This window comes from Pseudophryne corroboree, chromosome 2 (assembly GCF_028390025.1).
Source record: "Pseudophryne corroboree isolate aPseCor3 chromosome 2, aPseCor3.hap2, whole genome shotgun sequence".
NCBI classification, from domain to species: Eukaryota; Metazoa; Chordata; class Amphibia; order Anura; family Myobatrachidae; genus Pseudophryne; species Pseudophryne corroboree.
This window is the reverse complement of record NC_086445.1, coordinates 1,042,340,760-1,042,365,372: the sequence shown is the minus strand read 5'-3', so window position 1 is coordinate 1,042,365,372 and position 24,613 is coordinate 1,042,340,760. Positions and strand designations below refer to the sequence as shown.

General features: G+C 50.7%; 1 protein-coding gene across 1 annotated transcript in view; it reads right to left on the bottom strand.

Moving 5' to 3' along the window:
- LOC135030608 (uncharacterized) overlaps positions 1–14,033 on the bottom strand; it is a 65,935-nt gene extending 51,902 nt beyond the window's left edge. The window contains exon 1 of the mRNA XM_063953946.1: positions 13,881–14,033. Within this exon, the coding sequence (XP_063810016.1) occupies positions 13,881–14,033 (153 nt within the window). The remainder of the gene's footprint in view (positions 1–13,880) is intronic.
- Between the last annotated feature and the right edge of the window lie 10,580 nt (positions 14,034–24,613).

The following is a 24,613-nucleotide window of genomic DNA, read 5'->3' as shown; positions in this document are numbered from 1 at the left end:
ATATCCCCCAGTGCCAGGTATACATGCCCCCCTGTGCCAGATATCCCCCAGTGCCAGGTATATATGCCCCCCTGTGCCAGATATGCCCCCAGTGCCAGGTATACATGCCCCCCTGTGCCAGATATCCCCCAGTGCCAGGTATATATGCCCCCCTGTGCCAGATATGCCCCCAGTGCCAGGTATATATGCCCCCCTGTGCCAGATATGCCCCCAGTGCCAGGTATGCATGCCCCCCAGTGCCAGGTATAACATGCCCCCCCAGTGCCAGATATCCCCCAGTGCCAGGTATACATGCCCCCCTGTGCCAGATATCCCCCAGTGCCAGGTATACATGCCCCCCTGTGCCAGATATCCCCCAGTGCCAGGTATATATGCCCCCCTGTGCCAGATATGCCCCCAGTGCCAGGTATACATGCCCCCCTGTGCCAGATATCCCCCAGTGCCAGGTATATATGCCCCCCTGTGCCAGATATGCCCCCAGTGCCAGGTATACATGCCCCCCTGTGCCAGATATCCCCCAGTGCCAGGTATATATGCCCCCCTGTGCCAGATATGCCCCCAGTGCCAGGTATATATATGCCCCCCTGTGCCAGATATGCCCCCAGTGCCAGGTATATATGCCCCCCTGTGCCAGATATGCCCCCAGTGCCAGGTATACATGCCCCCCTGTGCCAGATATCCCCCAGTGCCAGGTATATATGCCCCCCTGTGCCAGATATGCCCCCAGTGCCAGGTATACATGCCCCCCTGTGCCAAATATCCCCCAGTGCCAGGTATATATGCCCCCTGTGCCAGATATGCCCCCAGTGCCAGGTATATATGCCCCCCTGTGCCAGATATGCCCCCAGTGCCAGGTATACATGCCCCCCAGTGCCAGGTATAACATGCCCCCCCAGTGCCAGGTATAACATGCCCCCCCAGTGCCAGATATCCCCCAGTGCCAGGTATACATGCCCCCCTGTGCCAGATATCCCCCAGTGCCAGGTATATATGCCCCCCTGTGCCAGATATGCCCCCAGTGCCAGGTATACATGCCCCCCTGTGCCAGATATCCCCCAGTGCCAGGTATATATGCCCCCCTGTGCCAGATATGCCCCCAGTGCCAGGTATATATGCCCCCCTGTGCCAGATATGCCCCCAGTGCCAGGTATATATGCCCCCCTGTGCCAGATATGCCCCCAGTGCCAGGTATATATGCCCCCCTGTGCCAGATATGCCCCCAGTGCCAGGTATACATGCCCCCCCCTGTGCCAGATATCCCCCAGTGCCAGGTATATATGCCCCCCTGTGCCAGATATGCCCCCAGTGCCAGGTATATATGCCCCCCTGTGCCAGATATGCCCCCAGTGCCAGGTATACATGCCCCCCAGTGCCAGGTATAACATGCCCCCCCAGTGCCAGATATCCCCCAGTGCCAGGTATAACATGCCCCCCCAGTGCCAGATATCCCCCAGTGCCAGGTATACATGCCCCCCTGTGCCAGATATCCCCCAGTGCCAGGTATATATGCCCCCCTGTGCCAGATATGCCCCCAGTGCCAGGTATACATGCCCCCCTGTGCCAGATATGCCCCCAGTGCCAGGTATACATGCCCCCCTGTGCCAGATATTCCCCAGTGCCAGGTATATATGCCCCCCTGTGCCAGATATGCCCCCAGTGCCAGGTATATATGCCCCCCTGTGCCAGATATGCCCCCCAGTGCCAGGTATAACATGCCCCCCCCAGTGCCAGATATCCCCCAGTGCCAGGTATAACATGCCCCCCCAGTGCCAGATATCCCCCAGTGCCAAGTATACATGCCCCCCCTGTGCCAGATATCCCCCAGTGCCAGGTATATATGCCCCCCTGTGCCAGATATGCCCCCAGTGCCAGGTATATATGCCCCCCTGTGCCAGATATGCCCCCAGTGCCAGGTATACATGCCCCCCAGTGCCAGGTATAACATGCCCCCCCAGTGCCAGATATCCCCCAGTGCCAGGTATAACATGCCCCCCCAGTGCCAGATATCCCCCAGTGCCAGGTATACATGCCCCCCTGTGCCAGATATCCCCCAGTGCCAGGTATATATGCCCCCCTGTGCCAGATATGCCCCCAGTGCCAGGTATACATGCCCCCCTGTGCCAGATATCCCCCAGTGCCAGGTATATATGCCCCCCTGTGCCAGATATGCCCCCAGTGCCAGGTATATATGCCCCCCTGTGCCAGATATGCCCCCAGTGCCAGGTATACATGCCCCCCAGTGCCAGGTATAACATGCCCCCCCAGTGCCAGATATCCCCCAGTGCCAGGTATACATGCCCCCCTGTGCCAGATATCCCCCAGTGCCAGGTATACATGCCCCCCTGTGCCAGATATCCCCCAGTGCCAGGTATATATGCCCCCCTGTGCCAGATATGCCCCCAGTGCCAGGTATACATGCCCCCCTGTGCCAGATATCCCCCAGTGCCAGGTATATATGCCCCCCTGTGCCAGATATGCCCCCAGTGCCAGGTATATATGCCCCCCTGTGCCAGATATGCCCCCAGTGCCAGGTATATATGCCCCCCTGTGCCAGATATGCCCCCAGTGCCAGGTATATATGCCCCCCTGTGCCAGATATCCCCCAGTGCCAGGTATATATGCCCCCCTGTGCCAGATATGCCCCCAGTGCCAGGTATATATGCCCCCCTGTGCCAGATATGCCCCCAGTGCCAGGTATACATGCCCCCCAGTGCCAGGTATAACATGCCCCCCCAGTGCCAGATATCCCCCAGTGCCAGGTATAACATGCCCCCCCAGTGCCAGATATCCCCCAGTGCCAGGTATACATGCCCCCCTGTGCCAGATATCCCCCAGTGCCAGGTATATATGCCCCCCTGTGCCAGATATGCCCCCAGTGCCAGGTATATATGCCTTCCTGTGCCAGATATGCCCCCAGTGCCAGGTATACATGCCCCCCTGTGCCAGATATCCCCCAGTGCCAGGTATATATGCCCCCCTGTGCCAGATATGCCCCCAGTGCCAGGTATATATGCCCCCCTGTGCCAGATATGCCCCCAGTGCCAGGTATATATATGCCCCCCTGTGCCAGATATGCCCCCAGTGCCAGGTATATATATGCCCCCCTGTGCCAGATATGCCCCCAGTGCCAGGTATATATGCCCCCCTGTGCCAGATATGCCCCAGTGCCAGGTATACATGCCCCCCTGTGCCAGATATCCCCCAGTGCCAGGTATATATGCCCCCCTGTGCCAGATATGCCCCCAGTGCCAGGTATATATGCCCCCCTGTGCCAGATATGCCCCCAGTGCCAGGTATATATATATATGCCCCCCTGTGCCAGATATGCCCCCAGTGCCAGGTATATATGCCCCCCTGTGCCAGATATGCCCCCAGTGCCAGGTATACATGCCCCCCTGTGCCAGATATCCCCCAGTGCCAGGTATATATGCCCCCCTGTGCCAGATATGCCCCCAGTGCCAGGTATACATGCCCCCCCAGTGCCAGGTATAACATGCCCCCCTCCCCTACTCACCGCTGCTGCTGCCGTCGCTGTCCTCCTGTCTGTCATGTGAGGGCAGGAGAGTGCAGCCTGCGCCTCTCGTTCCCCTCAGTCTCCGGTGGGTGTCTCAGTTTAATTCAGCGCCGATCCGTGAGCCAATCAGAGCTCGCGGGTGCGAGCTCTGATTGGCTCACGGATCGGCGCTGAAGTAAACTGAAACACCCACCGGAGAGTGAGACTGAGGGGAACGAGAGGCGCAGGCTGCACTCTCCTGCCTCTCCTGCCCTCACATCAGCGGCGTGTGCGGCGGTGCGGCGTGGGGGAGGGAGGGAAGGAAGAGGAGCGGCGGCCCGTCGGTGTGGGTACGGCGTACCCACGGCTAAATTCTTACGGGTACGCCGTACCCACCCACTTGCACCACGGGGGGAGGGGGTCACACAGCAGGTACAGGGTGAGGGGGGGGGTCACACACAGGTACAGGGTGAGGGGGGGGGGGTCAGACAGCAGGTACAGGGTGAGGGGGGTGCCACACAGCAGGTACAGGGTGAGGGGGGAGGGTGTCACACAGCAGGTACAGGGTGAGGGGGGAGGGTGTCACACAGCAGGTACAGGGTGAGGGGGGAGGGTGTCACACAGCAGGTACAGGGTGAGGGGGGGGTCACACAGCAGGTACAGGGTGAGGGGAGACATGTAACGCAGTGGTAAGCATTCAGCAGCCGAGGCACGGAGCTGGGGGTGAAGCGACACTCACCTGCTGCAAGGAGCCACATGACCACCGGCCGCGTCCTTCTCCCCGTCCCGGCCGAAGTACTAGTGGCCAGCAGAGGCAGATAGCGGTGTCACAGTCTACCACTCCCAGCAGTCGTCCGGCACACATTGTGATTGGTGGAGGGATTTGTGAAGGGCGGAGCTGAGCTGCTGCTCCTCCTACTCGACTCTTGTTAATATTAGAGATGAGCGCCTGAAATTTTTCGGGTTTTGTGTTTTGGTTTTGGGTTCGGTTCCGCGGCCGTGTTTTGGGTTCGAACGCGTTTTGGCAAAACCTCACCGAATTTTTTTTGTCGGATTCGGGTGTGTTTTGGATTCGGGTGTTTTTTTCAAAAAACACTAAAAAACAGCTTAAATCATAGAATTTGGGGGTCATTTTGATCCCAAAGTATTATTAACCTCAAAAACCATAATTTACACTCATTTTCAGTCTATTCTGAATACCTCACACCTCACAATATTATTTTTAGTCCTAAAATTTGCACCGAGGTCGCTGTGTGAGTAAGATAAGCGACCCTAGTGGCCGACACAAACACCGGGCCCATCTAGGAGTGGCACTGCAGTGTCACGCAGGATGTCCCTTCCAAAAAAACCTCCCCAAACAGCACATGACGCAAAGAAAAAAAGAGGCGCAATGAGGTAGCTGTGTGAGTAAGATTAGCGACCCTAGTGGCCGACACAAACACCGTGCCCATCTAGGAGTGGCACTGCAGTGTCACGCAGGATGGCCCTTCCAAAAAACCCTCCCCAAACAGCACATGACGCAAAGAAAAAAAGAGGCGCAATGAGGTAGCTGTGTGAGTAAGATTAGCGACCCTAGTGGCCGACACAAACACCGGGCCCATCTAGGAGTGGCACTGCAGTGTCACGCAGGATGTCCCTTCCAAAAAACCCTCCCCAAACAGCACATGACGCAAAGAAAAAAAGAGGCGCAATGAGGTAGCTGTGTGAGTAAGATTAGCGACCCTAGTGGCCGACACAAACACCGGGCCCATCTAGGAGTGGCACTGCAGTGTCACGCAGGATGTCCCTTCCAAAAAACCCTCCCCAAACAGCACATGACGCAAAGAAAAAAAGAGGCGCAATGAGGTAGCTGACTGTGTGAGTAAGATTAGCGACCCTAGTGGCCGACACAAACACCGGGCCCATTTAGGAGTGGCACTGCAGTGTCACGCAGGATGTCCCTTCCAAAAAACCCTCCCCAATCAGCACATGATGCAAAGAAAAAGAAAAGAAAAAAGAGGTGCAAGATGGAATTGTCCTTGGGCCCTCCCACCCACCCTTATGTTGTATAAACAAAACAGGACATGCACACTTTAACCAACCCATCATTTCAGTGACAGGGTCTGCCACACGACTGTGACTGATATGACGGGTTGGTTTGGACCCCCCCCAAAAAAGAAGCAATTAATCTCTCCTTGCACAAACTGGCTCTACAGAGGCAAGATGTCCACCTCATCATCACCCTCCGATATATCACCGCGTACATCCCCCTCCTCACAGATTATCAATTCGTCCCCACTGGAATCCACCATCTCAGCTCCCTGTGTACTTTGTGGAGGCAATTGCTGCTGGTCAATGTCTCCGCGGAGGAATTGATTATAATTCATTTTAATGAACATCATCTTCTCCACATTTTCTGGATGTAACCTCGTACGCCGATTGCTGACAAGGTGAGCGGCGGCACTAAACACTCTTTCGGAGTACACACTTGTGGGAGGGCAACTTAGGTAGAATAAAGCCAGTTTGTGCAAGGGCCTCCAAATTGCCTCTTTTTCCTGCCAGTATAAGTACGGACTGTGTGACGTGCCTACTTGGATGCGGTCACTCATATAATCCTCCACCATTCTATCAATGTTGAGAGAATCATATGCAGTGACAGTAGACGACATGTCCGTAATCGTTGTCAGGTCCTTCAGTCCGGACCAGATGTCAGCATCAGCAGTCGCTCCAGACTGCCCTGCATCACCGCCAGCGGGTGGGCTCGGAATTCTGAGCCTTTTCCTCGCACCCCCAGTTGAGGGAGAATGTGAAGGAGGAGATGTTGACACTCCAGGTCGCGTTCCGCTTGACTTGACAATTTTGTCACCAGCAGGTCTTTCAACTCCAGCAGACTTGTGTCTGCCGGAAAGAGAGATCCAAGGTAGGCTTTAAATCTAGGATCGAGCACGGTGGCCAAAATGTAGTGCTCTGATTTCAACAGATTGACCACCCGTGAATCCTTGTTAAGCGAATTAAGGGCTCCATCCACAAGTCCCACATGCCTAGCGGAATCGCTCCGTGTTAGCTCCTCCTTCAATGTCTCCAGCTTCTTCTGCAAAAGCCTGATGAGGGGAATGACCTGACTCAGGCTGGCAGTGTCTGAACTGACTTCACGTGTGGCAAGTTCAAAGGGCATCAGAACCTTGCACAACGTTGAAATCATTCTCCACTGCGCTTGAGACAGGTGCATTCCACCTACTATATCGTGCTCAATTGTATAGGCTTGAATGGCCTTTTGCTGCTCCTCCAACCTCTGAAGCATATAGAGGGTTGAATTCCACCTCGTTACCACTTCTTGCTTCAGATGATGGCAGGGCAGGTTCAGTAGTTTTTGGTGGTGCTCCAGTCTTCTGTACGTGGTGCCTGTACGCCGAAAGTGTCCCGCAATTCTTCTGGCCACCGACAGCATCTCTTGCACGCCCCTGTCGTTTTTTAAAAAATTCTGCACCACCAAATTCAAGGTATGTGCAAAACATGGGACGTGCTGGAATTTGCCCATATTTAATGCACACACAATATTGCTGGCGTTGTCCGATGCCACAAATCCACAGGAGAGTCCAATTGGGGTAAGCCATTCCGCGATGATCTTCCTCAGTTGCCGTAAGAGGTTTTCAGCTGTGTGCGTATTCTGGAAAGCGGTGATACAAAGCGTAGCCTGCCTAGGAAAGAGTTGGCGTTTGCGAGATGCTGCTACTGGTGCCGCCGCTGCTGTTCTTGCGGCGGGAGTCCATACATCTACCCAGTGGGCTGTCACAGTCATATAGTCCTGACCCTGCCCTGCTCCACTTGTCCACATGTCCGTGGTTAAGTGGACATTGGGTACAGCTGCATTTTTTAGGACACTGGTGACTCTTTTTCTGAGGTCTGTGTACATTTTCGGTATCGCCTGCCTAGAGAAATGGAACCTAGATGGTATTTGGTACCGGGGACACAGTACCTCCAACAAGTCTCTAGTTGGCTCTGCAGTAATGATGGATACCGGAACCACGTTTCTCACCACCCAGGATGCCAAGGCCTCAGTTATCCGCTTTGCAGTAGGATGACTGCTGTGATATTTCATCTTCCTCGCAAAGGACTGTTGGACAGTCAATTGCTTGGTGGAAGTAGTAAAAGTGGTCTTACGACTTCCCCTCTGGGATGACCATCGACTCCCAGCAGCAACAACAGCAGCGCCAGCAGCAGTAGGCGTTACACGCAAGGATGCATCGGAGGAATCCCAGGCAGGAGAGGAATCGTCAGAATTGCCAGTGACATGGCCTGCAGGACTATTGGCATTCCTGGGGAAGGAGGAAATTGACACTGAGGGAGTTGGTGGGGTGGTTTGCGTGAGCTTGGTTACAAGAGGAAGGGATTTACTGGTCAGTGGACTGCTTCCGCTGTCACCCAAAGTTTTTGAACTTGTCACTGACTTATTATGAATGCGCTGCAGGTGACGTATAAGGGAGGATGTTCCGAGGTGGTTAACGTCCTTACCCCTACTTATTACAGCTTGACAAAGGGAACACACGGCTTGACACCTGTTGTCCGCATTTCTGGTGAAATACCTCCACACCGAAGAGCTGATTTTTTTGGTATTTTCACCTGGCATGTCAACGGCTATATTCCTCCCACGGACAACAGGTGTCTCCCCGGGTGCCTGACTTAAACAAACCACCTCACCATCAGAATCCTCCTGGTCAATTTCCTCCCCAGCGCCAGCAACACCCATATCCTCCTCATCCTGGTGTACTTCAACACTGACATCTTCAATCTGACTATCAGGAACTGGATTGCGGGTGCTCCTTCCAGCACTTGCAGGGGGCGTGCAAATGGTGGAAGGCGCATGCTCTTCACGTCCAGTGTTGGGAAGGTCAGGCATCGCAACCGACACAATTGGACTCTCCTTGTGGATTTGGGATTTCGAAGAATGCACAGTTCTTTGCTGTGCTGCTTTTGCCAGCTTGAGTCTTTTCATTTTTCTAGCGAGAGGCTGAGTGCTTCCATCCTCATGTGAAGCTGAACCACTAGCCATGAACATAGGCCAGGGCCTCAGCCGTTCCTTGCCGCTCCGTGTCGTAAATGGCATATTGGCAAGTTTACGCTTCTCCTCCGACAATTTTATTTTAGGTTTTGGAGTCCTTTTTTTTCTGATATTTGGTGTTTTGGATTTGACATGCTCTGTACTATGACATTGGGCATCGGCCTTGGCAGACGACGTTGCTGGCATTTCATCGTCTCGGTCATGACTAGTGGCAGCAGCTTCAGCACGAGGTGGAAGTGGATCTTGATCTTTCCCTAATTTTGGAACCTCAACATTTTTGTTCTCCATATTTTAATAGGCACAACTAAAAGGCACCTCAGGTAAACAATGGAGATGGATACTAGTATACAATTATGGACTGCCTGCCGAGTGCAGACACAGAGGTAGCCACAGCCGTGAACTACCGTACTGTACTGTGTCTGCTGCTAATATAGACTGGTTGATAAAGAGATGTCTATGTAACTATGTATGTATAAAGAAGAAAGAAAAAAAAACCACGGTTAGGTGGTATACAATTATGGACGGACTGCCTGCCGAGTGCAGACACAGAGGTAGCCACAGCCGTGAACTACCGTACTGTACTGTGTCTGCTGCTAATAATATAGACTGGTTGATAAAGAGATGTCGTAGTAGTATGTATGTATAAAGAAGAAAGAAAAAAAAACCACGGTTAGGTGGTATACAATTATGGACGGACTGCCTGCCGAGTGCAGACACAGAGGTAGCCACAGCCGTGAACTACCGTACTGTACTGTGTCTGCTGCTAATATAGACTGGTTGATAAAGAGATGTCTATGTAACTATGTATGTATAAAGAAGAAAGAAACAAAAACCACGGTTAGGTGGTATACAATTATGGACGGACTGCCTGCCGAGTGCAGACACAGAGGTAGCCACAGCCGTGAACTACCGTACTGTACTGTGTCTGCTGCTAATATAGACTGGTTGATAAAGAGATGTCTATGTAACTATGTATGTATAAAGAAGAAAGAAAAAAAAAACACGGTTAGGTGGTATACAATTATGGACGGACTGCCTGCCGAGTGCAGACACAGAGGTAGCCACAGCCGTGAACTACCGTACTGTACTGTGTCTGCTGCTAATATAGACTGGTTGATAAAGAGATGTCTATGTAACTATGTATGTATAAAGAAGAAAGAAAAAAAAACCACGGTTAGGTGGTATACAATTATGGACGGACTGCCTGCCGAGTGCAGACACAGAGGTAGCCACAGCCGTGAACTACCGTACTGTACTGTGTCTGCTGCTAATATAGACTGGTTGATAAAGAGATGTCTATGTAACTATGTATGTATAAAGAAGAAAGAAAAAAAAACCACGGTTAGGTGGTATACAATTATGGACGGACTGCCTGCCGAGTGCAGACACAGAGGTAGCCACAGCCGTGAACTACCGTACTGTACTGTGTCTGCTGCTAATATAGACTGGTTGATAAAGAGATGTCTATGTAACTATGTATGTATAAAGAAGAAAGAAAAAAAAACCACGGTTAGGTGGTATACAATTATGGACGGACTGCCTGCCGAGTGCAGACACAGAGGTAGCCACAGCCGTGAACTACCGTACTGTACTGTGTCTGCTGCTAATAATATAGACTGGTTGATAAAGAGATGTCTATGTAACTATGTATGTATAAAGAAGAAAGAAAAAAAAAACACGGTTAGGTGGTATACAATTATGGACGGACTGCCTGCCGAGTGCAGACACAGAGGTAGCCACAGCCGTGAACTACCGTACTGTACTGTGTCTGCTGCTAATATAGACTGGTTGATAAAGAGATGTCTATGTAACTATGTATGTATAAAGAAGAAAGAAAAAAAAACCACGGTTAGGTGGTATACAATTATGGACGGACTGCCTGCCGAGTGCAGACACAGAGGTAGCCACAGCCGTGAACTACCGTACTGTACTGTGTCTGCTGCTAATATAGACTGGTTGATAAAGAGATGTCTATGTAACTATGTATGTATAAAGAAGAAAGAAAAAAAAACCACGGTTAGGTGGTATACAATTATGGACGGACTGCCTGCCGAGTGCAGACACAGAGGTAGCCACAGCCGTGAACTACCGTACTGTACTGTGTCTGCTGCTAATATAGACTGGTTGATAAAGAGATGTCTATGTAACTATGTATGTATAAAGAAGAAAGAAAAAAAAAACCACGGTTAGGTGGTATACAATTATGGACGGACTGCCTGCCGAGTGCAGACACAGAGGTAGCCACAGCCGTGAACTACCGTACTGTACTGTGTCTGCTGCTAATATAGACTGGTTGATAAAGAGATGTCTATGTAACTATGTATGTATAAAGAAGAAAGAAAAAAAAACCACGGTTAGGTGGTATACAATTATGGACGGACTGCCTGCCGAGTGCAGACACAGAGGTAGCCACAGCCGTGAACTACCGTACTGTACTGTGTCTGCTGCTAATATAGACTGGTTGATAAAGAGATGTCTATGTAACTATGTATGTATAAAGAAGAAAGAAAAAAAAACCACGGTTAGGTGGTATACAATTATGGACGGACTGCCTGCCGAGTGCAGACACAGAGGTAGCCACAGCCGTGAACTACCGTACTGTGTCTGCTGCGACTGGATGATAAATGATATAAAAAATATATATATATATCACTACTGCAGCCGGACAGGTATATATTATATATTATATAATGACGGACCTGCTGGACACTGTCTGTCAGCAGAATGAGTTTTATTTTTATAGAATAAAAAAAACAACAACACACAAGTGAAGTCACACGACGAGTGTTTAACTTTTTCAGGCAATCACAATATAAGTATACTACTAACTATACTGGTGGTCAGTGTGGTCAGGTCACTGGTCAGTCACACTGGCAGTGGCACTCCTGCAGCAAAAGTGTGCACTGTTTAATTTTAATATAATATTATGTACTCCTGGCTCCTGCTATAACCTATAACTGGCACTGCAGTGCTCCCCAGTCTCCCCCACAATTATAAGCTGTGTGAGCTGAGCAGTCAGACAGATATATAATATATATAGATGATGCAGCACACTGGGCTGAGCCTGAGCAGTGCACACAGATATGGTATGTGACTGAGTCACTGTGTGTATCGCTTTTTTCAGGCAGAGAACGGATATATTAAATAAACTGCACTGTCTGGTGGTCACTCACTATATAATATTATGTACTCCTGGCTCCTGCTATAACCTATAACTGGCACTGCAGTGCTCCCCAGTCTCCCCCACAATTATAAGCTGTGTGAGCTGAGCAGTCAGACAGATATATAATATATATAGATGCTGCAGCACACTGGGCTGAGCCTGAGCAGTGCACACAGATATGGTATGTGACTGAGTCACTCTGTGTATCGCTTTTTTCAGGCAGAGAACGGATATATTAAATAAACTGCACTGTCTGGTGGTCACTCACTAGTAAACTCTCTGCACTCTCTACACTTCTACAGTACTCCTCCTAGTCCTAAGCTCCAGTAAATGTCTCTCTCTTATAATCTAAATGGAGAGGACGCCAGCCACGTCCTCTCCCTATCAATCTCATGCACGTGTGAAAATGGCGGCGACGCGCGGCTCCTTATATAGAATCCGAGTCTCGCGATAGAATCCGAGCCTCGCGAGAATCCGACAGCGTCATGATGACGTTCGGGCGCGCTCGGGTTAACCGAGCAAGGCGGGAAGATCCGAGTCGCTCGGATCCGTGTAAAAAAAGCTGAAGTTCGGGCGGGTTCGGATTCCGAGGAACCGAACCCGCTCATCTCTAGTTAATATCTATAAAAGTTTCAGTCACGCCACGCCTTCCGCACTGACGTCACCTGACACCTCCCAGGTCACTCACTGATAGGCTGGAAGTGAGAGGCGAGTCCTGGGGCTGTGTCACGGTAGCGTTTAGTTTCCCTTCGTGGAGAGGACTTTTCCCATAACCCCCTGGTTCCATGTCAGAAACTCTGTGCAGTACTAGTAACCTCTGGCAGCAGTGTAACACGTGGGGATGTACATAACACTGAGGAGGGGAAGTGCTAATGCTGGGCGTGGGGCAGTGCCGTCACTAGGTATGGGCGAGAGGGGCGCTGCACACAGCCATAGTGGCCAATTCAGCTTATAACAAGCGGCATTGGGGTTCTTTTTTTTTTTTTTTTTTTAAGTTGCTTTATTATTTTGATGGCTGCTTGTTGCTTATTTTTGGGCTTTTTTTTATTTTATTTTTGTAGGTACAGATGTCAGCGACCATCAGAGGTAGTCATTCATCCATTCATTCAACACAGATCCCCACATACACATAGGTGATGAGCTGTGGATGAATGGATGAATTTGGGGGGGGGTCTTAAATTGTGTCAGGGAGCTGCATTTTTCTAAAACAATGGAAAAATGATAGTAAGCGCGTTCTTTTCTGCAAACTAAGATTATTCAGAGTTGGTCCAGGGCAATGCCACCCGACGTGATGCCATCACAATTCAAAAAGAGGTTGACCCCCTGCCTATGCAGCATAACTGCATATGCAGGTGCACCACCACCATGTTTCCAATCGCATGAAACGCAGGCAATATCATTGGCCGGCCCTGAAAACGGCCATGACACACCTGCATTTACCGTGACACTCCCCGACAATGCCGTCACGCTGCCCCCGGACACCCATCGCCTGTCAGTTATGATGCGATCGCATCATGATAGCATATGCAGATGGCTGAAAATCGGTTGTTTGCGATTATTTTTGCACATCTGTGTCAGGGTCTGAACAGTAGCGGATCTTGCCACGGGCAAGCAGGACTTTTGCCCATGGGCGCCGCCTTCCGGAGGGCGCCGCACCATGGCAAGATCCGCCACTGTGCCCCCCCCCCCACGCTGTGAAGGGAACCAAACGCTATGCGTCTAGTTTCCCTTCGTGGAGAGGACCTTTGCTGTGTGGTGCGCAATGACGTTTCCCTTCGTGGAGAGGACCTTTGCTGTGCGGTGCGCGATGACGTCATCACGCACCGCACAGCATTGTGGCACAGACGCGAGGGGTCATAATTGACCTCTAGTGTCTATGCATCCGAGGAGAAGAGCGGCGCCGGCGGAGGTCTGCAGCGGTGAATCAGGAGCGGGGACGTAAGTATACTTTTTTCTTTTCTTTCAGCGGCGCTACAAATGGGGGCGTAACTGACCACTCCCCGTATTAAGCCACGCTCCTAACGTTTTGCCCGGGGCGCCACAAGGGCAAGAACCGGCCCTGGGCCTGAAAAAGGCCCATAATGTCTACAGACTGGAGAGGATGTAGTTAACCCTGCTGTCGGGATCCCGGCGTTCAGGATCCTAAAGCTGAAATCCTGACAGACCCAAATGCCGTCAGCACTCACCACGGGGGTTTCCCACTCGTGGGTGTCCACAAGACCCACAGAGTGGGAATAAAACCTGTGGTGAGTGCAGCCAGCCACCGAGCCCGCAAGCGGACTCTTTGCGCTCTCATCGCTGCCGGTATTCTGGCTGCCGGGATTCCGCTCTTGGTACATTGACAGCCATCATCCTGTCCGCTGGGATATCATTAGCATCCCGACTGGAGAACCAGATACCAGAAGAAAAAGTTGAAGAAACTGAAAGCTGCCCACCTGACTTCATGTTCCAGAACTTGTCTTCAGTCCATCCAGCGCAGCTGAGATAACACTGAGCAGTAGCCAGACACAGCACTTATAATTACATGTATTTTCATTAGAAAAACTAAAAACTTAAGTTGTGATTTTTGGGGCTTTTTTAGGAATGGTTTTGGGCTTATTTTTTAGTCATCAGTTGTTTGTTTTTCATTTAATAGTTGGCAACACTGCACACAACGCAATGCGCTGTGAGGCGGAAAAATCTCCGCAGGCACCCGCCGGGCCACGCAACACTACCGCCCACCAGCCAGCGCCGCCATTTACTGTAGCTGGATGGGGAAGGGGGAAGGTCCTCTCCACTGGCGGACCGGACGGCCACCTCACCTCCTCCCTAATTGGGATGGCCAGTACCTGCCGTCTGCCAGCTCTGCCCGAGGAGAGGAGCGCCGACTCCCTCCCTCTCTCACTGATGATACGTAGTTGTAGCCGGGAGGACATATGGTTAGTTTGTGGCGCAGCTGCATGGTGGACGGCGGCTCCACTCTGGCTGCCAGTTGTGATCAGAGCTCTCAGGTCAGCTCCGATCGCGCTGCAGCACAGGCAGAACAAGCTGCAGTTAAGTGCCCGCAGCATTATACAAGGCAGCCAAGTACGAATGAGTCGGCCTGACTCAGTACACTCACGCTGGCAGGCCGGCGGTACTGGCCATCACAATAAGGGCTGTAACACGCGCCGGCTTTTGCCGGGCGGGAAAAAGCCGCATGGCTTTTTGCCGTGCCGGCATTGTAATGAACAGTGTGAGGTGTAGGGTCCTTTCACACTGCACGGCCCCGGCCCGGCTGCCGGGTTGCAGCCGGAAATATCCACTGGAAGATCCGGCTGCCGGGCCGTCTTAGTAGGCAGTGGACCGTGTGTGTGAAGGGGAGCTTTCACACACAATGTTTTTTTTCCAAGCCGTGTCTAATGCTGCACATGCGCACAGCATCACACATGGCTCAAAGCCGTTGTGTGTGAGAGATTCTGCCAGTTTCTCCCGGATGGCAAAAAGCTGGAGAGAGTTTGCCCGGCTTTTTGCCATCCGGGAGAAACCGCCGCGTGTGTTACAGCCCTTAGTGAGGAGGTGAGGTGGCCGTCTGGTCCACCAGAGGAGAGGACCTTTCCCCTTCCCCATCCTGCCCCGGGTATGATTGGTCTCTCTGTGCTTCGCTGTGGGCTGACCTGTCCTCTCTATACACGCCGGGGAAAGGGGGTGGGGGTCCGACTTCTGTACTTCTATCCTGGAACCAATCCCCCCCCAGTGCCGCGATTCGCGGTTATTTAGGGGGTGGAGCTTAATGCAGTGAAGAGCCCACCCCCATCAGAGACTGGTGGCTGTGTGCTGTGGTTGGTAACTGTCTAATGCTGGCTCCCATCTCCCCCACCCTCCTCTCTCTCTATTCTGACACTCTCTCTTGCATCTCTCTCCCCTCTCATCCATTTCTCCCAGACACCCTCTCTCTTTCTCTAATTCCCTCTTTTCCAATTAAACCCTCACTTTCTATCCCTGATTCCCCCCCCCCCTCTCTTTCTTGCTCCTCTCCCTCTTCCCCTGTTAACCTCTGTCTCTCTCTCACTCTCCACTAAGAAGAATTATAGTGACAACGGAGGGAGGGGGGACGGGGGGCCCTTTCAAGACCACACCTTCCTGAATCAGCCGCCTTGCCACTGCCTATCCTCCCCTACTTCCAATAACCCACCAAAAACCCACCCACCCAGACACCTATTTCTTGACAAACCACTGCCTACTGTACATGTGGGTGATGGTCCGGGAGCCGGGCAGAGCCGCTGCCTGGCCAGAGAGACAACGCAGCTTCCTCCTGGAGATATCCAGGTAACTGCTCTCCTGGGCACCTCATCCTGCTGATGATGATTATATACCTCTCTCTCTTTTTATCACTCTCCATGTAAAAAAGGGGTTAGCTGCCCACTTAATGTGAAAAAGGGGGACTCTGCCTGCCTAATGTGTAAAAAGGGGGACTCTGCCTGCCTAATGCGTAAAAAAAGGGTGACTCTGCTGCCGTAATGTGTAAAAAGGGGGACTCTGCTGCCGTAATGTGTAAAAAGGAGGACTCTGCCTGCCTAATGTGTAAGAAGAGGGATTCTGTTACTGTAATGTGTAAAATGGAGACTCTGCTGCCTAATGTGTAAAAAGGGGGACTCTGCTGCTTAATGTGTAAAAAGGGGGATTCTGCTGCTTAATGTGTAAAAAGGGGGACTCTACCTGCTGTACTGTGTAAAAGGGACCTCTACCTGCTGTAATGTGTAAAAGGGAGCTCTGCCTACTGTAATGTGTAAAAGGGAGCTTTGCCTGCCGTACTGTGTAAAAGGGAGTTCTGCCTGCCGTACTGTGTAAAATGGAGCTTTGCCTGCCGTACTGTGTAAAAGGGAGCTTTGCCTGCCGTACTGTGTAAAAGGGAGCTTTGCCTGCCGTACTGTGTAAAATGGAGCTTTGCCTGCCGTACTGTGTAAAAGTGAGCTTTGCCTGCCGTACTGTGTAAAAGTGAGCTTTGCCTGCCGTACTGTGTAAAAGTGAGCTTTGCCTGCCGTACTGTGTAAAAGTGAGCTTTGCCTGCCGTACTATGTAAAAGGGAGCTCTGCATACCATAATGTGTAAAATGGAGCTTTGCCTGCCGTACTGTGTAAAAATAAGAATTTACTTACCGATAATTCTATTTCTCGTAGTCCGTAGTGGATGCTGGGACTCCGTCAGGACCATGGGAATAGCGGCTCCGCAGGAGACAGGGCACAAAAGTAAAAGCTTTAGGATCAGGTGGTGTGCACTGGCTCCTCCCCCTATGACCCTCCTCCAAGCCTCAGTTAGGATACTGTGCCCGGACGAGCGTACACAATAAGGAAGGATTTTGAATCCCGGGTAAGACTCATACCAGCCACACCAATCACACTGTACAACCTGTGATCTGAACCCAGTTAACAGCATGATAACAGCGGAGCCTCTGAAAAGATGGCTCACAACAATAATAACCCGATTTTTGTAACAATAACTATGTACAAGTATTGCAGACAATCCGCACTTGGGATGGGCGCCCAGCATCCACTACGGACTACGAGAAATAGAATTCTCGGTAAGTAAATTCTTATTTTCTCTGACGTCCTAGTGGATGCTGGGACTCCGTCAGGACCATAGGGATTATACCAAAGCTCCCAAACGGGCGGGAGAGTGCGGATGACTCTGCAGCACCGAATGAGAGAACTCCAGGTCCTCCTCAGCCAGGGTATCAAATTTGTAGAATTTTGCAAACGTGTTTGCTCCTGACCAAGTAGCAGCTCGGCAAAGTTGTAAAGCCGAGACCCCTCGGGCAGCCGCCCAAGATGAGCCCACCTTCCTTGTGAAATGGGCATTTACATATTTTGGCTGTCGCAGGCCTGCCACAGAATGTGCAAGCTGAATTGTACTACACATCCAACTAGCAATCGTCTGCTTAGAAGCAATAGCACCCAGTTTGTTGGGTGCATATAGGATAACAGCAAGTCAGTTTTCCTGACTCCAGCCGTCCTGGAAACCTATATTTTCAGGGCCCTGACAACATCTAGCAACGTGGAGTCCTCCAAGTCCCTAGTAGCCGCAGGTACCCCAATAAACTAGTTCAGGTGAAACGCTGACACCACCTTAAGGAGAAACTGGGGACGAGTCCGCAGCTCTGCCCTGTCCGAATGGACAATCAGATATGGGCTTTTGTGAGACAAAGCCACCAAATTTGACACTCGCCTGGCCGAAGCCAGGGCCAACCGCATGGTCACTTTTCATGTGAGATATTTCAAATCCACAGATTTGAGCGGTTTAAAATGTGATTTGAGGAATCCCAGAACTACGTTGAGATCCCACAGTGCCACTGGAGGCACAAAAGGGGGTTGTATATGCAGTACTCCCTTGACAAACTTCTGGACTTCAGGAAGTGAAGCCAATTCTTTCTGGAAGAAAATTGACAGGGCCGAAATTTGAACCTTAATGGACCCCAATCTGAGGCCCATAGACACTCCTGTTTGCAGGAAATGCAGGAATCGACCGAGTTGAAATTTCTTCGTGGGGCCTTCCTGGCCTCACACCACGCAACATATTTTCGCCACATGTGGTGATAATGTTGTGCGGTCACCTCCTTCCTGGCTTTGACCAGGGTAGGAATGACCTCTTCCGGAATGCCTTTTTCCCTTAGGATCCGGCGTTCCACCGCCATGCCGTCAAACGCAGCTGCGGTAAGTCTTGGAACAGACATGGTACTTGCTGAAGCAAGTCCCTTCTTAGCGGCAGAGGCCCTGAGTCCTCTGTGAGCATTTCTTGAAGTTCCGGGTACCAAGTCCTTTTTGGCCAATCCGGAGCCACGAGTATAGTTCTTACTCCTCTACGTCTTATAATTCTCAGTACCTTGGGTATGAGAAGCAGAGGAGGGAACACATACACCGACTGGTACACCCACTGTGTTACCAGAACGTCCACAGCTATTGCCTGAGGGTCTCTTGACCTGGCGCAATACCTGTCCAGTTTTTTGTTCAGGCGGGACGCCATCATGTCCACCTTTGGTCTTTCCCAACGGTTCACAATCATGTGGAAGACTTCCCGATGAAGTCCCCACTCTCCCGGGTGGAGGCCGTGCCTGCTGAGGAAGTCTGCTTCCCAGTTGTCCACTCCCGGAATGAACACTGCTGACAGTGCTATCCCATGATTTTCCGCCCAGCGAAGAATCTTTGCAGTTTCTGCCATTTCCCTCCTGCTTCTTGTGCCGCCCTGTCTGTTTACGTGGGCGACTGCCGTGATGTTGTCCCACTGGATCAATACCGGCTGACCTTGAAGCAGAGGTCTTGCTAAGCTTAGAGCATTGTTTTATGTGGAGAGAAGTCTCCAGACTTGATCACACTCCCTGGAAATTTTTTCCCTGTGTGACTGCTCCCCAGCCTCTCCGGCTGGCATCCGTGGTCACCAGGACCCAGTCCTGAATGCCGAATCTGCGGCCCTTTAGTAGATGAGCACTCTGCAGCCACCGCAGAAGAAACACCCTTGTCCTTGGAGACAGGGTTATCCGCTGATGCATCTGAAGATGCGATCCGGACCATTTTTCCAGCAGATCCCACTGAAAAGTTCTTGCGTGAAATCTGCCGAATGGAATCGCTTCGTAAGAAGCCACCATTTTTCCCAGGACCCTTGTGCAATGATGCACTGACACTTTTCCTGGTTTTAGGAGGTTCCTGACTAGCTCGGATAACTCCCTTGCTTTCTTCTCCGGGAGAAACACCCTTTTCTGGACTGTGTCCAGAATCATCCCTAGGAACAGCAAATTGTCGTCGGAAACAGCTGCGGTTTTGGAATATTTAGAATCCACCCATGCTGTCGTAGAACTACTTGAGATAGTGCTACTCCGACCTCCAACTGTTCTCTGGACCTTGCCCTTATCAGGATATCGTCCATTTTCTTTGAAGAAGAATCATCATTTCGGCCATTACCTTGGTAAAGACCCGGGGTGCCGTGGACAATCCAACCGGCATCGTCTGAAACTGATAGTGACAGTTCTGTACCACGAACCTGAGGTACCCTTGGTGAGAAGGGCAAATTGGGACATGGAGGAAGCATCCCTGATGTCCCGGGACACCATATAGTCCCCTTCTTCCTGGTTCGCTATCACTGCTCTGAGTGACTCCATCTTGATTTGAACCTTTGTATGTAAGTGTTCAAATATTTCAGATTTAGAATAGGTCTCACCGAGCCGTCTGGCTTCAGTACCACAATATAGTGTGGAATAATACCCCTTTCCTTGTTGTAGGAGGAGTACTTTGATTATCACCTGCTGGGAATACAGCTTGGCCCTCATTCCGAGTCGTTCGCTCGGTATTTTTCATCGCATCGCAGTGAAATTCCGCTTAGTACGCATGCGCAATATTCGCACTGCGACTGCGCCAAGTAATTTTACAATGGAGATAGTATTTTTACTCACTGCTTTTTCATCGCTCCGGCGATCGTAATGTGATTGACAGGAAATGGGTGTTACTGGGCGGAAACAGGCCGTTTTATGGGCGTGTGGGAAAAAACGCTACCGTTTCCGGAAAAAACGCAGGAGTGGCCGGGGAAACGGGGGAGTGTCTGGGCGAACGCTGGGTGTGTTTGTGACGTCAAACCAGGAACGACAAGCACTGAACTGAACGCAGATGCCGAGTAAGTCTGAAGCTACTCTGAAACTGCTAAGTAGTTTGTAATCGCAATATTGCGAATACATCGGTCGCAATTTTAAGAAGCTAAGATACACTCCCAGTAGGCGTAGGCTTAGCGTGAGCAACTCTGCTAAATTCGCCTTGCGAGCGATCAACTCGGAATGAGGGCCCTTGTGAATTGTTTCCAATACTGCCTCCCTGTCGGAGGGAGACGTTGGTAAAGCAGACTTCAGGAACCTGCGAGGGGGAGACGTCTCGAATTTCCAATCTGTACCCCTGGGATACTACTTGTAGGATCCAGGGGTCCTGTACGTCCCCAGCGTCATGCTGAGGACTTGGCAGAAGCGGTGGAGGGCTTCTGTTCCTGGGAATGGGCTGCCTGCTGCAGTCTTCTTCCCTTTCCTCTATCCCTGGGCAGATATGACTGGCCTTTTGCCCGCTTGCCCTTATGGGGACGAAAGGACTGAGGCTGAAAAGACGGTGTCTTTTTTTGCTGAGATGTGACTTAGGGTAAAAAAGGTGGATTTTCCAGCTGTTGCCGTGGCCACCAGGTCCGATGGACCGACCCCAAATAACTCCTCCCCTTTATACGGCAATACTTCCATGTGCCGTTTGGAATCTGCATCACCTGACCACTGTCGTGTCCATAAACATCTTCTGGCAGATATGGACATCGCACTTACTCTTGATGCCAGAGTGCAAATATCTCTCTGTGCTCTATAATCAATAAAATACTGTCCCTGTCAAGGGTATCAATATTTTCAGTCAGGGAATCCGACCAAGCCACCCCAGCGCTGCACATCCAGGCTGAGGCGATAGCTGGTCGCAGTATAACACCAGTATGTGTGTATATACTTTTTAGGATATTTTCCAGCCTCCTATCAGCTGGCTCCTTGAGGGCGGCCGTATCTGGAGACGGTAACGCCACTTGTTTTGATAAGCGTGTGAGCGCCTTATCCACCCTAAGGGGTGTTTCCCAACGCGCCCTAACTTCTGGCGGGAAAGGGTATACCGCCAATAATTTTCTATCGGGGGAAACCCACGCATCATCACACACTTCATTTAATTTATCTGATTCAGGAAAAACTACATGTAGTTTTTTCACACCCACATAATACCCTTTTTTGTGGTACTTGTAGTATCAGAAATATGTAACACCTCCTTCATTGCCCTTAACATGTAACGTGTGGCCCTAAAGGAAAATACGTTTGTTTCTTCACCGTCGACACTGGAGTCAGTGTCCGTGTCTGTGTCTATGTCGACCGACTGAGGTAAATGGGCGTTTTAAAGCCCCTGACGGTGTTTGAGACGCCTGGACAGGTACTAATTTGTTTGCCGGCCGTCTCATGTCGTCAACCGACCTTGAAGCGTGTTGACATTATCACGTAATTCCTTAAATAAGCCATCCATTCCGGTGTCGACTCCTAGAGAGTGACATCACCATTACAGGCAATTGCTCCGCCTCCTCACCAACATCGTCCTCATACATGTCGACACACACGTACCGACACACAGCACACACACAGGGAATGCTCTGATAGAGGACAGGACCCCACTAGCCCTTTGGGGAGACAGAGGGAGAGTTTGCCAGCACACACCAAAACGCTATAATTATACAGGGACAACCTTTATATAAGTGTTTTCCCTTATAGCATCTTAATATATAATCATATCGCCAAATAAGTGCCCCCCCTCTCTGTTTTAACCCTGTTTCTGTAGTGCAGTGCAGGGGAGAGCCTGGGAGCCTTCCCACCAGCAGTTCTGTGAGGGAAAATGGCGCTGTGTGCTATTCCGGCGGGCTCTTCTCCCGGTTTTTCTGAGACCTGGCAGGGGTGAAATACATCCATATAGCCTCAGGGACTATATGTGATGTATTCTTTTTAGCCAGAAAAGGTATTAACATTGCTGCCCAGGGCGCCCCCCCCAGCGCCCTGCACCCTCAGTGACCGTTGGTGTGAAGTGTGCTGAGAGCAATGGCGCACAGCTGCAGTGCTGTGCGCTACCTCATGAAGACTGAAAAGCCTTCAGCCGCCGGTTTCTGGACCTCTTCTTACTTCGGCATCTGCAAGGGGGTCGGCGGCGCGGCTCCGGTGACCCATCCAGGCTGTACCTGTGATCGTCCCTCTGGAGCTAGTGTCCAGTAGCCTAAGAAGCAAATCCATCCTGCACGCAGGTGAGTTCACTTCTTCTCCCCTAAGTCCCTCGTTGCAGTGAGCCTGTTGCCAGCAGGACTCACTGAAAATAAGAAAACTATCAAAACTTTTACTCTAAGCAGCTCTTTATGAGAGCCACCTAGATTGCACCCTTCTCGGCCGGGCACAAAAACCTAACTGAGGCTTGGAGGAGGGTCATAGGGGGAGGAGCCAGTGCACACCACCTGATCCTAAAGCTTTTACTTTTGTGCCCTGTCTCCTGCGGAGCCGCTATTCCCATGGTCCTGACGGAGTCCCAGCATCCACTAGGACGTCAGAGAAATGGAGCTTAGCCTGCCGTACTGTGTAAAAGGGAGCTTTGCCTGCCGTACTGTGTAAAAGGGAGCTTTGGCTGCCGTACTGTGTAAAAGGGAGCTTTGCCTGCTGTACTGTGTAAAAGGGAGCTCTGCCTGCCGTACTGTGTAAAAGGGGACTTTACCTGGCGTAATGTGTAAAAGGGGGCTCTACTTGCTGTAATGTGTAAAAGGGAGCTCTGCCTGCCGTAATATGTAAAAGGAGACTCTACCTGGCGTAATATGTAAAAGGGGACTCTACCTGGCGTAATTTGTAAAAGGGGGCTCTACTTGCTGTAATGTGTAAAAGGGAGCTCTGCCTGCTGTAATGTGTAGAAGGGAGCTCTGTGACCACGCCCCTTCTCCTTGAAGCCACGACCCTATGTTTTTTGCACACGCCCGTGGCGTGCACTGACCATGTTTTCTATATTGGGGGGGCGCTGATGCCGTTTCTTGCACACAGCGCTAAAATGTCTAGTTACGGCACTGGACCGTGGGTGTGTACCGGAGGACATGGAGGTGCGTGTGTACCGGCGGACATGGGGGTGGGTGTGTACCGGCGGACATGGGGGTGCTTATGTTAATAAGGGTATGCTGTGGATTTATCATTTCAACAGCACCAGTGATATTAGAGATGAGCGGGTTCGGGTTTTACTCGGATTTACTCGGTTCTCAAAATGGCATCTTATTGGCTCACGGATGTCTTGTGTTTTAGATAGCCAATAAGATGCCGTTTTGAGAACCGAGTAAATCCGAGTAAAACTGAACCCGCTGAATAATATCAGACATACTGTATAAGTAAGAACTTATGGCCCATAGTTAGGTGGAATAAGGAATTGGGAATTGAATCTAAGTGACACGAATATTATGCCTTGTTACACTCTTGGAAAGAACATACGAGATTGGGTTGTCAGAACTGATGTCACAGATTTGGGTCAGCGACCTCCTGACCATTTCCTCTCTAAGATAAATGGGTGCTTCATATGTGTAAATTGCACCACATGTAGGAATATGAGAGCTGGTGACAGTTTTTCTCTCCCACATAGTGATAAAAAGTATTTAATCAAACATAAAGTAACGTACTACTAAGTATATCATTTACACGATCACATGCCCATGTGGCACAAGTTACGTTGGCAAAACAGATGGCACCTTGAGGGAGAGAATGGCAGCACATCGCCATGCAGTTAGAGCTGCATTGGAAACGATCCAAAGTGATCAGCCTGGGTCCAAACATTTCTGTCAAGCTGGCCGCAGTCTGGCAACTCTAAGGTACAGAACCATTCATTACATACCTTGGAGGGGGCGATCGGTCATTAAAATGATTGAAAGCAGAATCCAGATGGATATATAGATTGGAGGCTTTGGGGGTAATTCCGAGTTGATCGCAGCAGGAATTTTGTTAGCAGTTGGGCAAAACCATGTGCACTGCAGGTGGGGCAGATATAACATGTGCAGAGAGAGTTAGATTTGGGTGGGTTATTTTGTTTCTGTGCAGGGTAAATACTGGCTGCTTTATTTTTACACTGCCATTTAGATTGCAGATTGAACACACCCCACCCAAATCTAACTCTCTCTGCACATGTTATATCTTCCTCCCCTGCAGTGCACATGGTTTTGCCCAACTGCTAAAAAATTTCCTGCTGCGATCAACTCGGAATTACCCCCTTTGTCCCCTCGAGGTCTAAATGAGGTCTTTGAGTGCGGTTATATTGCATTAATGTAAAATAATGAGAAAATGGAATACATTTAAGAAGGTATCCTGTGTTTATTATAAACAGTTACATTGAATTATGATTGCGTGTATTTATAGTGTAACACT